This window comes from Orcinus orca, chromosome 13 (genome assembly GCF_937001465.1).
Source record: "Orcinus orca chromosome 13, mOrcOrc1.1, whole genome shotgun sequence".
Lineage (NCBI taxonomy): Eukaryota > Metazoa > Chordata > Mammalia > Artiodactyla > Delphinidae > Orcinus > Orcinus orca.
This window is the reverse complement of record NC_064571.1, coordinates 9017905-9032750: the sequence shown is the minus strand read 5'-3', so window position 1 is coordinate 9032750 and position 14846 is coordinate 9017905. Positions and strand designations below refer to the sequence as shown.

The 14846-nt window shown below is 55.8% G+C and overlaps 2 protein-coding genes across 2 annotated transcripts; both read right to left on the bottom strand.

The window, feature by feature from the left end:
- Nucleotides 1-1546: 1546 nt before the first annotated feature.
- On the bottom strand, nt 1547-10015 carry ANKRD23 (ankyrin repeat domain 23; the record flags this gene model as incomplete). Its single annotated transcript, XM_033401638.2, is given in 12 exon segments — nt 1547-3112; nt 3185-3286; nt 3428-3489; nt 3492-3519; nt 3611-3715; nt 3805-3903; nt 4152-4277; nt 5428-5487; nt 5489-5557; nt 5759-5862; nt 8602-8745; nt 9799-10015. Coding segments are annotated over 12 exon segments (1743 nt in total), but the record flags the coding sequence as incomplete, so codon positions are not given.
- On the bottom strand, nt 9350-14820 carry ANKRD39 (ankyrin repeat domain 39). The gene is made up of 4 exons (XM_004277777.4): nt 14643-14820; nt 13486-13589; nt 12973-13176; nt 9350-10540 (listed from the first exon to the last, which is right to left on the bottom strand). Exons 1-4 carry the CDS (start codon nt 14740-14742, stop codon nt 10397-10399), a joined length of 552 nt encoding a protein of 183 aa, XP_004277825.1. The 5' UTR covers nt 14743-14820; the 3' UTR covers nt 9350-10396.
- Nucleotides 14821-14846: the final 26 nt, after the last annotated feature.

Below are 14846 nucleotides of genomic sequence, written 5' to 3'. Positions count from 1 at the left end.
GGAGTATTTTTCCACATCCGCTCCAGGATTTGGTATTGTCACTATTTTCTATTTCAGCCACTCTGGTAGGTGTGTAGTGCTATCTCATTGTGGGTTTTATTTGCATTTCCATAGCGGCTAATGTATATTTTTTCATGTGCTTGTTTCACCTTGTGAAATGTCTGTTCATGTCTTTTGCCCATTTTCTAATTAGATTGTTGTTTTTACTGCTGAGTTTTGAGAATTCTTTATATATTCTAAATACTAGGCTTTATTGGGTTTTTGGTTTGCAGATATTTTTTCCCTAATCTGTAGCTTATTTTTTCATCCTCTTAACAGGATTCTTTTGCAGAGCGAAAGTTTAAAATTTTGGTGAATTACAACTTACTGATTTTCTTTTATGGACTATGCTTTTGGTGTCATGTCTAAGAATTCTTTAGTCCTTGGTTGTGAAGATTGTCTTTTTTCTAAAATTTTACAGTTTTAATTTGTATGTAAGTTCGTGATCCATTTCGTTTCTTTTAAAAAAATTTTTTTGCCTATAGACGTCCAGTTCTTTCAGCACCATTTGTTGTAAAGCGTATCTTTCCTCCGTTGAATAACTTTTGCATCTTCTGGCATATTTGCTGTGTCTATTTCTGGGTTGTCTGTTCTGTTCCTTTGACCGATGCGTCTGTCTCTTCACTGGTACCACACTGTCTTGATTATTATAGCAATTTAATAGGTCCTGAAATCAAGTGGACTGATCTCTCCCACTTTGTTCTTTTCCAGAGTTGTTTTAGTTTTAAATTTTAGAATAATCTTGTCTACATATACAAAGAAAAATCTTGTTGGGATTTTGGTAGGAACTGTGTTAAACCTGTGTATCAGTTTGGGTGGAACTGACATCTTTACTCAGCTGCATCTTTCAGTCCATGTGTACGTGTCCATTTATTCAAATCTTTGGTGTCATTCATCAGCGTTTTGTAGTTTTCAGCATACAGGTCCTTAGATGTTTTATTAGATTTACCCCTAAGTGGGTTTTCTTTTTAGCAATTACAAATGGTACTGTGTGTTTTAGTATTCAGATTCATTGTTAGCATGTAGAAAAAAGGTTTGCGTATGTTTATCTTGTATCCTGAAATCTTGCCGGAACTCCCTTATTGTAGGTGGGGTTTTTTTGTTTGTTTTTTTTTTGGCTGCGATGCGTGGCATGCGGGATCTTAGTTCCCCGACCAGGGGTCAACCCTGTGCTCCACCCCCGCACACCCCCAGCCCCCCGCAGTGGAAGTGCGGAGTCTTAACTACTAGGCTGCCGGGATCTCCTACATAGACAAGCATGTTATCTGTATGATAATGCTGATATCCGGGTCCAAACCTAGGGATTCTGATTTAATCCATCTGGACATCAGGATTTTTAAAATCTTCCCTCTTGATTCAAATAGGCAGTCTAGGCTGAGAAGCCCTAGACCACCCTGCCTACCTGCTCTGCCCCTGGGGACCTGTCTTGCTGTCAGGCCGGCATGGTTATCAGGCTTGAGTTTCTGAGGAACTGGCCCCTCTCAGCCCAGAAAAAACAACCAGGCCGTGATGGATAATCAACCAGTTTTAATGAACAAAAAATACTGATACGTATAAAAAGGTATTTTTGTCTGTCACTTAAGTGTCCCCATTTCCTAGATGGGAAGTGTCCTGTCCATGGACTTGAACGCCTGTTTCTCCCATGGCCCTAGCGTCTGGGTGCACGGGGCTCTGTCAGGACAGGGCAGGAGGTGCCCATGTGAGGGGAGGGCGTGTGGCCCCTGTTGGGAGCTCTTGTCGGCTTTTTCACAGAATAGAAATTGCCTTGTCCTTGGCCTGAGAAGGCCACCAGTTAGACTAGAAATAACTGCTGCAAAACGGCTATCAACCCAGGTTCCTTATGTGAGGGAGGCTAACCTTCATCCTGGAGCCCAGCCCTCTGCCTGTGGTTCTCAGTTTAGGGCAGAGCTGTTCTCAGATGCACCTTCTGGCGTGTAAGGACCCTGCTCGCCAGCAGTACAGCAGACAGGTCTGCACCAACGCAGTGTGACCGGGAAAGGACAGTGGGGGGGGGGGAAGCTTTAGGGGAGCGTGTGGAGGTGGGGCGTCGGGCCACCCCCAGTCGGTGGAGGAGGGAAAGGAGCAGCTGAGCTCAGAGCCCTCCACGTCCTGCCTCCGAGGGTTAGGGTGAAGCAGCACGGCCGCGGCTGCAGGGGCCAGGTGAGAGCGCGCACTCTAGTACCAGGGCCGGGGTGACGTCGGCGCCGGAGGCAGAGCAGGGTTACAGGCCACCACGCCGAAAGTTGAGTGGGCCGCACGCAATCCCCAGCACCCAGGCGCGTCCCCCACAAGGGGAGCCACCAGATGGCCAGCCAGAGGGCAGCGGCAGGCCTGTCCAAAGCCTTCGACAGAGGGCACAAGGTTTCCCTAAAACATTAGCTCCAGCTCGCCGGTCTTGGGGCTTCTGAGGCAAGCAGGCTGGGGCTGGCCTTCTGTGCAGGGGTGCTCAAAGCCGTCCAGCAGCCCCCTCCAGACGGCCAGGCACGGAGGCCCCTGGAGAAACCTGCACCCAAGGGCATCTGCTGCTGGCCATGCACCGAGTCACCACCTGGTGGCAGGAGGGCCCTGATGGAGGGCAGAGCCTAGCCACCTCCTGGACCGGGGACCAGTGGGCACCGAGGAGCCCTGGCACCGGCCCCAGGGAGCTCGAGGCTGTTCCCGTGCTGCTCTGCCCTGGGCCCCCACGCTCCTCCACTGCCCCTCGTCTGGACCCACTTGGTTTCCTGCACCCGCCTGCCACCCCCGGGTCCTCTGCGTCAGCCCCCAGCTCGCGCCCTGGTGGGGACTGGCTCAGCCTGGGACAGGAAGCCGGGGAGGCTGGTCTGACATGGCTGTCTGGAGGCGAGGAATCAGCCCTGAGCGGGGAGTCGTGACCGTGACCGAGGGAGGAGCAGGCGGGTGAGACACGTGAGTGGCACGGGGGCGGAGATGACGGGATGGAATGGTGGCTGCGAGTGGCCCTGAGGATCGGCTGTTGTCGGCACCGGGTATGGGGGTGCACCACGTGGGCCTGAAGTGCTTCCCAGATGCGCGACTGCCAGTCCTGGGCCAGCTACACTGGGGTCACTGAAGCCTGGGCACGAGGATGCCGGGTGAGTCCCCGCTCTCCTCCCCGGAGCGGCCCGCCCCGCCTGCTCGCTTGCACTCACCGCATTCTCACGCCCAGCCCGGCCCCGGAGAGCAGCAGCACCTTCAGGGCTCTGCAGTGGCCGGGCTGCACTGCCTCGTGTAGAGCCGTGTCCCCTTCCTGTCGAGGTGGGGGCGGCGTCCTCCTACCTTCGCTTCCCAGGGTGGGTCAGGTCAGCAGCTACTGTCGCTGAGCTCAGGCTGCCTTAGTCGTGGCCCCCAGGGGTGGAGCCGCCCCAGCCCGGGACAACCAGACGCCTACCTTGTCCTGTGCGTCAGCGCAGGCCCTGCAGGTGACGAGGTGCTGCAGGCAGTCGCGGTGTGCACGGCCATGTGCAGGGGCGTGCCCCAGATCTAAGGGAGCAGTGAGGCTCAGTGTCATTCCAAGCTGGCAAGGCCGTGTCCCAACCCCAGGAAGAGCATCGGGCCGCCCTGCAGCCTGTGCCCTCCCCTGGTCCTGGGCATTGACCCGGGCACCCCGGTTAAGCAGCTGTTTGAGGATGTCCAGGTGCCCTCCACGGCAGGCCCAGAACACAGGGGTCCTGTCCGGCTGCAAAACAAAAGCACCAAAGTAACCCTGACCTGCAGAGATGCCAGGCGGGGGGTCTGCCGTGGGGATGGCCCTTCCCTGGTTCTCACCAAGTCCCGAGCGTCCACGGTGGCACCCGCCTCCAGCAGCTTGTTCACGAGCTGGCTGTGACCCTTCGGACAGGCCCAGTGCCAGGCCATGCGGTGGAGCTGGCGTGCTGCAGACGGGAGTTAGCTGCAGGGAGCGCAGCCACCCCCGGAGGTCCCACCCGCAACCCCATTCCCAGAGCTGGTGCCCTGAACAGAGCTGCTTACTCCCCCGTCGTGTGAAGGGCCTCTCCCTCCAGACTCAGGAGGCATCATGGGACCCATGCCCCATAAAACAGAAAAGCCCTGCAGTTTCCTAGGCTCTGACTGGACCACGCTGAAGGCCGCATGCCTGCACCCACCCTCGCTACCTTGTCGTGGGCACTGGGGTCCCCTCCATCTGTCAGGTACTTGTCAGTCAGGGCCTCCTGGTTCTCAGCAGCTGCCTGCAGGAATGCCTCCAGGTCCACGGGCTCCAGCTGGGCCAGGGGCTGCGGCTGGATAAGTTCAAGGACGAGATCCACTCACTCCCCACACTAGGCCTCTGGGACACGGCCTCACCAGTCTAGCCAAGTGGTTCCAAATAGCTGGCGGAGGACCAGCGCACTGTTGGCTTATACAAACAGTAGATTTAAACACTTGCCCCCAGGACCTCCCTGATGGCGCAGTGGTTAAGAACCCGCCTGCTAATGCAGGGGACATGGGTTCGAGCCCTGGTCCAGTAAGATCCCACATGCCGTCGAGCAACTACCTGTGCGCCACAACTACTGAGCCTGCGCTCTAGAGCCCGTGAGCCACAACTACTGAGCCCACGTGCCACAACTACTGAAGCCTGTGCACCTAGAGCCCGTGCTCCGCAACAAGAGAAGCCACCACAATGAGAAGCCCGCGCATGGCAATGAAGAGTAGCCCCCGCTCGCCGCAACTAAAGAAAGCCTGCACGCGGCAATGAAGACTTAACGCAGCCAAAAATACATTAATTATAAAACAACAACAACAAAAAAACTTGCCCCCAGAAGATTCTGACTGAATAGGTATGGGGCGGGGTTACGGATTGACTTGTGTTCCGCCCCCCTGCACAGGTTCATCTTGTTGTAGTCCTCACCCCAGTACCTCAGTACATGACCTTATTTGGAAATGGGGTCATTGTAGCTGTAATCGGTTAAGATGCCGTCATACTGGAGTAGGGTGGGCCCTGGTACAATACGAGTGGTGTCCTTATTGAGAAGGGACAGACCTTTGGACACAGGCACGCAGGCAAGAAGGCCACGTGAGCTCAGAGGCAGAGATCGGGGCGATGAGGCCACAAGCCAAGGAACACCACCAACCCCAGAAGCTGGGGAGAGGTGTGGACGGATCCGCCCCCAGAGCCTCAGAAGAAATCAACCCTGCCTGCCGACTCCTTGATCTTGGACTTCCAGCCTCTGAAACGACCATAAATAGCTGTTGTTTAAGCCCCCAGTTTGGGGTACTTGGTTCCGGCAGCAGCCGTGGAAAACGCCAGGGGCGGAGGGCCCCCTGGTGCGGGCTGTGCAGCTGCGCGGCGGCAGTGTCACTCCTCCCCAGGCCTCCCACAGGGACGGGGGGCTCCTGCTCAGGCACTCCAGCCCTGGTGTGGCACTCCCACGCACCCACCTTCCCGCTCACCTTGACCTCAGGCTCGGGTGCCCTGGCGGGGACTCTGCGTTTCAGTCGCTTTTCTCTCTTGTCTTCGAACCAACGTTTCCAGGTCAGCCAGGCTCTCCAAGTTAGCTCTGGGACTGCTGAATCTTTCATGCTGGGGCAGAAAGCAGGCAGAAACAGGACCACGCCAGCCATTGGCTGCTGGCCACGGCAACCCTGGGGCAGCTCTTGGTGGTTCTAACCCTCGTCTTCCCAGCCGCAGGAGAAGCGCCGCGCCCAGGCTGTCAGACCCTGAGCCCCGGGCTCGCAGCCCCCCTGCTCCACCTGCCCGTGCCCCCTGCCCCCCGCCACTCACTCTCCTCTCCTCGTCCAGTTCCTGCCTCTCCCGGGCCTCGGCCTCCAGGATCAGACACTCCGTGTCCACGTCCCAATTCGTTCCTTTCGACTCGCTCCACTTACCTATAGGAACAGAAAAAAAATCAGAAAAATTAGGAGGAGCCCTTATAGAAAACACAACTGTGCCAGACAGGGGAGTCCTGCCAGGAGCTGACGTACAGAGATTAGCGATCTGGATGTGGATCTGAGAGCTGGCCTGACCCCTCTCAAAGCTCCATGGCAGAGCAAGCCCCGCTGGCTCCCTGACCCCCGTGCTTGTCGCTGGCTCTCACCACCTGCAGCAGCGCCCGAGGCCCGGGGGCTGACTGCTGCTCACTCTGTCCTGTCAGCAGGAACCCTGCGGCCTGGGCCTGACGCCGCATCTATTTATGCTGCTGGGCTGTGTCCAGGTGAGCTCAGGGCCTCCCTCGTGGGTTGTTGTCCTTACATTCCTACCCGATCACACCACACTGCCACCTGACCCCAAGCCCGGGGGGACAGAGGAGATGCCTCCCGGATAAAATTCTGAATTCCTACGTTCAAATTTTGGCTCTTCATGAAGCTACGTTTCTTCATAATAAAATGGGGTAAAACTAGCACTTACCTCTTGGAGCTATAAAAATGAAATGACTACCGGTGCTGTGCTTAGGGCAGAACCCACCAAACAATGGTCCATTCTTTTCTTCCTCCCCTGGCGTGATTCAGCGCTAGGGAGCCCTGAGGAATAAGCACGTTGAGGGGAGAGAAAAGGCTGGAATGATACGATGGCAGAGCCTAGGGCTTCTAGCCACGTAGAACTACATTCCATTCCCTTCTAAAGCAAACTCAGGCAGCCTAACACTTCCTGGGCCCTGCAACCCGCCTCCCAGCAGCGGCTGTCCTGGGCTGCGGCCAGCAGGGCCCTGGCCCGCAGTGGGGCTTGTGGGGCAAAGTGACACCCTGGGCCTCGCTACCCTCCATGCCCCATCCCTCACAACAGACGTCCCAGAGTGTCACTGGTGTGCCTGCTTCTCTCGCTGCCCAGGGAACTCGAGCGCCCTCCTCCTTGTCCCCAGCCAAGGCAGCCAGACCCTCCAGACCATTTCCCCAGCAAAGACCATCAACGCAACTGAGCTCAGCCAGCACCCAGCCACACTTGTGTCTTCCGGGGTGACCTGCCGCTTCCCGTTCCTCTGGCCAACACAGTCCAGGGCAAAACCCACTACACTCAAGGATTTTCTCGTCTACCATCGCCAGACGCCTTTCTCACCGTGTCTCTCTCTTGCTCCTTGGCCCCTCACCACCTCACACGAGAACTAGGCAGACAGGCCGGAAAAGTACTACAGGTTTCTACTCCCAAAACCTCCTCAGGCACCAGAAAGGAGCTGCCTGGCCTCCGCGTTCTGCTGAGACGGTCTGGGGGTGCCCAGACCACTGCCCGGCCTCCGCTGCACGTCCTCACCAACTGCTGGATGCTGACGAAGTCCATGGCCCCTCCCCTGCTCGTCACGCCCCCAGTGAGAAGAGCCGAGCAGCTCAGCCCTTTTATAGGAGAGCTGTCGGGGGCCGGGGGGCGGGGGCAGGGCAGAGGCTCGGGCCCCCGCCAGGCAACTCCGTGGCTCCGTAACACCCACCAAAGTACCGGTGTGAGCACACAGCCCACTGTGGGCGCGGGAGAAAGAGCTGTTTTGAGCTGAGTCAGTTGCATCCTCAGACACCCCCCATCCTGCACCTGTGCCGTCCCCCCCGCACCTACTCAGAAGTGATTCAACCAATAAACACACATCCTGGGCGCTGGGCCACCAGCCCAGGTTCCGGGGGAAACGGCTCCCATTCTCCTAAGTGCAGATGCCCTGGAGAAAAAGAAGTGAGCCGCCACGTTGCTGTAGGTCTGGCTGCCCGAGACCCTGGGAGACGCGGCCCAACTGCCGCGGCAAAAAGACTCCTAGAGAGGACCCCTAAAGCACAGACGCAAGGGGCCGACCTCTGCCTCGAGACGCTTCCCGGCTGCTACAGGAGGAGACCGAGGGACTTCCCAACCCCTGGCCAGTTGCCAGGCCGCCTGGGCTGCTCTTGGTGGTGGTTTCCTTCCCCAGACACCCACCCTGCTCCCTCACCACTGTGACGGTCAAGGTCGACGATTAAGCTAGGCCACCATCAGGAGCCAAGCCCAGCCCGTCATCAGCCCCTCATGCCTCTTGAAGAGCCTCCCACGGCCGACACGCACGTCCCCCACCAGGGACCTGGTGGTGGACCTGGGCACGGAGACGCCCTTCGCCAGGAAGGTGGGGTTCAGATCCGCTGCAGGTCCAAGTACGAACGTTAACCACTAATCCAGTTGCAAAGCAATCAGTCTGCAGCTACCAAAGCCAAACTTCCTAATTCTCCCTCAGACACCAAGCACGACTTCCACCCAGCTGTGCCTTGAATTCTGCCTTGACCTTTGAAGGGCAATCTGATTGCTCGTGTCACTCGGATCCTGGAGTCTTACTCACTAGCTCTCAGATTTCCTGGAGCAACATGAGCAGGGATGACCAGGACGAGCCAGCGCGAGGGAGAACCGTGGATCCAGGGCGGCCCAGGGCCCCACCACAGCTGGCTTCTTGGTGACTGCTTCCAAGCCCAGCGGCCACGGCTCACGGGCCCAGCCGCTCCGCGGCACGCGGGACCCTCCCGGACCGGGGCACGAACCCACGTCCCCTGCATCGGCAGGTGGACCCCCAACCACTGAGCCACCGGGGAAGCCCGAGCCCCGAGCTTTTGAGAGAAACCCCATCCTTATGCTCCAGGGTGTTTCTGTCAAAGGTGATTCTTGCCGGTGGTCCTGAGGAGGGAAACGGTTACCTGGAGGAGAGTGAGGGGAAACCGACGAGAACAAGCAGGACTTCAGCTCTGGACTCCACTGCCTGCCACACAGACTCCTCTCCTCCAACGTTCGAGGGCGGGGGCACCGACACGCTGCATCAGAAATTCTCAGCAGAAGACTTCCTGGTATTCACATGAAACTAATTGGTAGTAACTTAATACTGGTATAACTTATCAAAGAAAAAACGTACTCCTGGTAAAAACTCCAAACATAGCAAATGAAGCTCAGGACACCCTTGGTTAAGTACTCTTGCCGTGGAGCCCGGGGAAGCCATGGGTACAGTTTAACACACAGCTTCCTCACGCTCCTCCTGTGTGTTGTGTGTACGCACCTACATGTTTCTCCATACTTTACGTCATCACGACTCAGCACTCTCCACATTAGCATACGCTGCACTCAAAGTGCTAGAACCTCGCCGTCCCCCTGCTGCAAACACCTAGGTTATCTCTGCATTTTTTTTTTTTTTTTTTACGTTACACCCCATGCTCCAATCCAAATTTTTGAAAATGCCTCTGTAAATAAACATCTTTGGGGACTTCCCTGGCGGTCCAGTGGTTAGGACTCAGCGCTTCCACTGCAGGGGGCATGGGTTCGATCCTTGGTCGGGGAACGAAGATCCCGCAAACCGCTCAGTGAGGCAAAAAAAAAAAACCCCCAAAAGCAAACATCTTTGTGCACACAGATGAATATTTCTCTAGGGACCTACAGAGAAATCAATGTATTGGCCCCGTTCAATTAAATTTTAATAGATATTGCCAAACTGCCGTCCACACCGGCGGTAACCAATTTCCATGAACAGATAAAAACAAACACAGTTAAGACAAGGAACAGCATCAAAGAGAAAAGAAAAAAGAGATATAATTATGTACATATATACATAACAAAGGATCAATATCCAGCATACAGAACTAACTCCTATGAATCGAAAAAGAGAACAATTTTAGATGGACAAAGGGTACGGACAGGAAGGTCACAGAAAACAGGCGTTCAACCTCACCAGCAATTAGCGATGCAACCGAACAGCAGCACTGTGTAGTCTATCAGACGGTTGAAATGAATGAAATTACTATAAACACAAGTGCTGGTCAGGTTCTGGAGAGGTGGGAGCTCCCATACACTGCCCACACGGTGCCGGGCACCCTCCCCAGCACTCCCCAGATATTCACTCGTCTCACCCCCATGTGGACTCCGAGGCAGCCCCACTGTAGTCACTCCCACCTTAGAGATGAGGACGCAGGGGACTTCCCTGGCGGTCCAGTGGTTAAGACTGTGCTTCCACTGCAGGGGGCACGGGTTTGATCCCTGGTCAGGGGAATTAAGATCCTGCGTGCCGCGAGGCAAAAAAAGAAAATGAGGACGCCGGACAGATGGGTAAAGTGACTTGTACCAAGGTCACTTGGCTAGAAAGCAGCTGTTCATTTGTCACATATTCCACAGTTTCTTCTCATGCTTACATACTTTTGTATCTTCAGATTTGGGTCTTTGCTCGAAATTTATTCTTGTGCGTGGGATGAGGTAAGGATATAACTTTATTTTTTCCAAACGGAGAGATGTTTCCACATGAACTAATTTAGAATACGGTCACCTGTCCAGGCTGGAGTACTGGCAGCCCCACCAAGTCACCGCCCTTGCTTCCCCAGTGGCCAGAATGGGGCTCTTCCGGGGTCCTCCAGCCTCAGGATCCCACCCTGCGGCTCAGGCGCTGACCGAGGCGGGGGCTTGGAGGGCTAGTCCGTGTACCCCACACGCAGCCCGTGACAGGAGCGGGGAGACTCAGCTGGCCAGCAGGTCCCGCAGGTCGCTGTTGCAGGGCAGCAGGTCACAGGCGAGTCGTGCCTTCCGGTCCCGGACGGCCTTCAGGGCTGGGCTGTGTTGCAAGAGGAGGGAGCAAACGTCCACGTGACCCTTCTCGGCGGCCTGTGGGGAGAGAGGCCCGGATCAAAAGCCGTACCCCACTGGGCCCTGTTCTTTCTTGCTCCACTTCTGGGGCCCTTTTAGTCCGAGAAAAGGTCTCGTGGAAATGGAGGCGCTGGCCGTCTGAGCCGGTTTCCCCTAACCCCTGCCAAACTGCAGTGACGTGCTGCAGGGTGGCGGGGCACCCTGGTGCCACTTGGGCAGTCAGCTTCAGCTTTTCTTCCTTGTGTCCTCTGCTCAGTGGCCATGCTTCTTTGCCCAGGCGTGCACATTAAGAACAAGGACAGAACCTTGGATCTCTAAGCACCTTTACAAACATTCAGATTGTCTATAGGGTGCTGGGTGCCGTGGGCACAAGACACATCAGACACGGCCCCTGCCCTCTGGGAACTTTCAGATGAGCGGAGAGAAACAGGCCCAGTACCCAGCTTTCTCCTCGTCCCCTCGGAGATCAACGATCCCAATCTGGATGTCAATTTCTAACCTACATCCTCCAAAAGAGAAGTGTTAAGTGATTTACATAGATTATCTTACTTAACTTTTATAATAACCATCAGAGGTAGGAAGTATCATTATTTCCACTTTATAGACGAAAAAACTGAGGCTTATAAAAGTTGAGTAACTCGCCCTAGGTCACAGAGCTAATGCGGCAGCATGGGGAATTCTAAGCCAGGTCTGTCTGACCTCAAAGTCTGAACTCTCAATAGCTATGTTGTATCACTATATTCCCTACCCCTCCCAAGAGACAAAGGGCTACGGGGGCTCCTGAAAGGTATCAAAGTTAATGTTAGTACCAAACACCATCTCAAATTCGAATCTAAATCTTTATTCAGCATAAATATTATCTTGATGAGTACAGACCTGGGATTCCCTATTTTACTGCTTCAACTCAGGCAATAGCGTGTTGTGAGCAGTTGTAAGATGAATTCCAAATAATTTCTGGCAAAAGGAAGTGCCAATGTTTGCAGAAGGAAGCAAGGGAGGGAGGCAAGCAAGCTGGAAGGAAGGGACGATTCACATTCCTCACACACATGCATTCCCTCAATTTCTCGAGAATGCCGCAAGTGCGGGTGACACCAGCTAGGTCCATCCATGGCAGTGTCCTGCCTATCAACACCCATCATGTGAGCCGTGGCAGTGAAACACTCAAGCCAACACCAGTTTAGACCACTGAGAAACGAGCAACCCGCCTTTCCAACCAGCAAGGGTCTCAAAACGAAACAACCCCCAGCTGCTCACTCAGCACCTGAGCTCAGTGCTGAGGCCATGGCAGGAAACAGGACCAATCCCAGCTGCCTCCAGTGAGACGGAGCTCACACAGGGAATTTCAAGGGGGAGAAGAGTCAGAAGTGGAGCACAGAGTGCTTCCGGGCATCCAGGTGCAAGAGCTGTCCTCCTCTGAGGAAACGGGAGGGCTCTCTGAGGGCGTGATGTAGAAGCTGCAATCCAGGAGGAAGGGCAGACGCTAGTCAGAGGGAAAAGGGTGATGTGAGGCATCCGGATGGGGAGAGATGTGCTCTATGGCCTGCAAGTGATAGAGAAGCAGGTTCAAGAAACTGAAGACGACTAGCGGGGCAAGGGCAAGCCGGCAGGTAGGCAGGGGCTGACCCCAGAGGGCCTGTACAGCAGCGTAAAGACTTGGTAAAAGCAAGCCTCCGAAGGACTCGAAGGCGTGGCGTGGTCAGAAGTGCTTTCTAAACCATCACTCTGGGAGAAGATCAGTGGGGCTAAGGGAGGAACAGGTTTGCACACATAGGCCGTAAGTGTGCGTCAACTGTGTCTCAAAGATGCACAAGAAATCGGTAAAAGCGGATGCCTTAAGGGAGGGAAGGGAAGACTAAGGGACCAGGGGTCGGAGGGGAGGCAGGGCGGGGAGGGAAGCTTGTGTCCACGGTAGACATTCTGTACTCCTCAAACCGTTCACAGCGGGTAGGTGTTTCTAGTCAGAAAATATTTAATTAAATGATCACTCCGATCACAGCGTGGAAAGCAGACTAGACGGATAGGCAAGAGTGGGTGCAAGTTTCAGAAAACTCCGTGGAAAAGCATTGAGGACACATCATTAAGGGGAAGAAAAAATGATGCCATACGTTTAGTTCTAATTTATGTGCGCAGGAGACATGCTGGAAAATTATACGTTAATCCTAAAGTGACGAGAGGTGAGCACCGAGGTTACAAACGATTTCAATTTTCTACTTTATGCTTTTCCGTTTTCCCCATGTTTTCTACAGTGAACGCATTATAACTTTTACTTTTTTATTTTTGGCCACGCCTTGCGGGATCTTAGTTCCCCGACCAGCGATTGAACCTGGGCCCACAGCAGTGAAAGCGCGGAGTCCTAACCACTGGACGGCCAGGGAAGTCCCATATTATAACTTTTCTAATGAGAGAAGACAGGTTCTTGCAACCTGTGAAACTTCCAAGAGGGGACCCACCTTGTGCAGACTGGTCATGCCGTCGTCGTCCACCAGCCTGGGATTGGAGCCGTGCGACAGCAGGAGCCGGGCGATGTCTGTGTGCCCACAGTAGCTGGCCCGGTGCAGAGCGGTGGCTCCCCCGTGGGTCTGGGCATCACACTTGGCCCCGCTCTCCAGCAGGAACTGGCACACGGCATAGTGCCCGTTGCGGCTGGCATAGTGCTGTGGGGAACAGAGCCGGGGTCAGGGGGCAGAACCGCGGCGGAGGGTGCCCCCTCCGGCACCTGGGTGACCAGGGTGTGCCTTCATTCCTAGCTTCAGTTGCCGCCACTGTAAACTGGGGATAATAACCATTCCTACCTCGCAGAATCCTTATGAGAACGAAGTTAAATAACTAATGCAAAGCACTTACGCTAATTAAAAAAACCCAGGTTCACGTGAGGAGGAAGGGTGGGAGAAGAGAAAATGCAAACATCATCCCCTCCCCACCCCCAGAGAGCAGGAACCCGGTGAAGCTCATCCCCAGCTCACCAGAGCCGTGTAGCCGGCGGAGTCGGGCTGGCTGGGGTCCGCTGCCTTCTGAATTAAATACTTCACTCGGACCAGGTCCCCGTTCAGGGCTGCGGACCAGATTCCTGCAGAAGGACAACCCGAGCACTGAATAACACTGAATGACTGGGGGCTTCCAGCGCTCCCTTTGCCTCCTGACCTCTTGTTTTCTCATCTATAAAATGGAAATTCATGGGTTCAACAAATATTAACACGAGCACCTCCTCTGTGTCAAGGACTGTGCTGGGTGCTGGCGACATCGCTGGGAGCAAGACAGACAAGGGGCTTGTCTAACCAGGACAGGAGATTGGGCAGACACAGTCACCCTTCTTCCCACTGCAAACACACCAGTGTTGGATAAAGTACTGTTTAAGATGTTTGAATATACAGTCACAGTTAAAAGGAAGAACAGGCATTGCCAGGTGCCAGCGCAAAGTGAAAACCACAGCCAAAGTTGTGAACTTTCCACCCCATCTGTGGAATCCCGAGAGTCCTCAGAACCGTCCCACAACTCAGGGGGCTTTGGCTGGAACGCCTGAGCGAGCAGCGTCTGGAGCAAAGTCGGCCGTGCGCACGGTGAGAAACCAGACAGAGCCAGGCTCTGTGCACAAAGCCGCGGGTGGCGAGTGCAGCAGCAAGGATAGTCTGGGGCAAAAGAGTTACCCCGCTGAGCCCACAGGTAGGGATGACATCGCCTGCCTCGAGGCCATCTCTGCCGTATCTCACGCCTGCAGTGCCCACACGCAGCCCCCCTGGTCTGAAGCGCCATCCTCTCGGGGTGGGTGCAATACCCTGGCTGCAGACTGTGCTGCCCAGGAGCAGACCCGGGAGCAGGGCTGCGTGTCCTAGGGTCGCACCAGGTGAGGAGCCGGGCCCAGCCGCACCACTGGGGAAAGTTCCTGAAACCAAAGCCTGTTTCCCGACCTGCACGCGAGCCGGTGTTTCTAATGCCGAGCTCCCGCCGGGTCCCTGGCGGGCTCTCACTACGCGGGAGCGGTGAGCCCATCGCCCGCCAACGCTCCGACTAGGTCCCCAGGCTGCCTCCCCTTCGGGGCCCCGGTTTTCGGCCACCTCCTCTGCCCTGGGGGCCTGGGGACGCCGGAAGGCGCCGGGCCGGTAGGGCCGCGCACCCGCCTCACCCCTCTCGAAGTCCATCTCGTCCAGCGTCTGCTGCACGCCGGGAGCCGCGCTGGGCCTGGAGCAGCAAGGGCCTTCGGCGCAGGGCCGCGGCACCGCCATGTCGCCCTCCGCGCCCTCCCGCCCACTGGCGGGCGCGGCCGCGGGTAAGGTCACGGGCACGGGCGCCGGCGCGGCCTCGGCGAGCGGGGTGGGCGGGGCGGGCG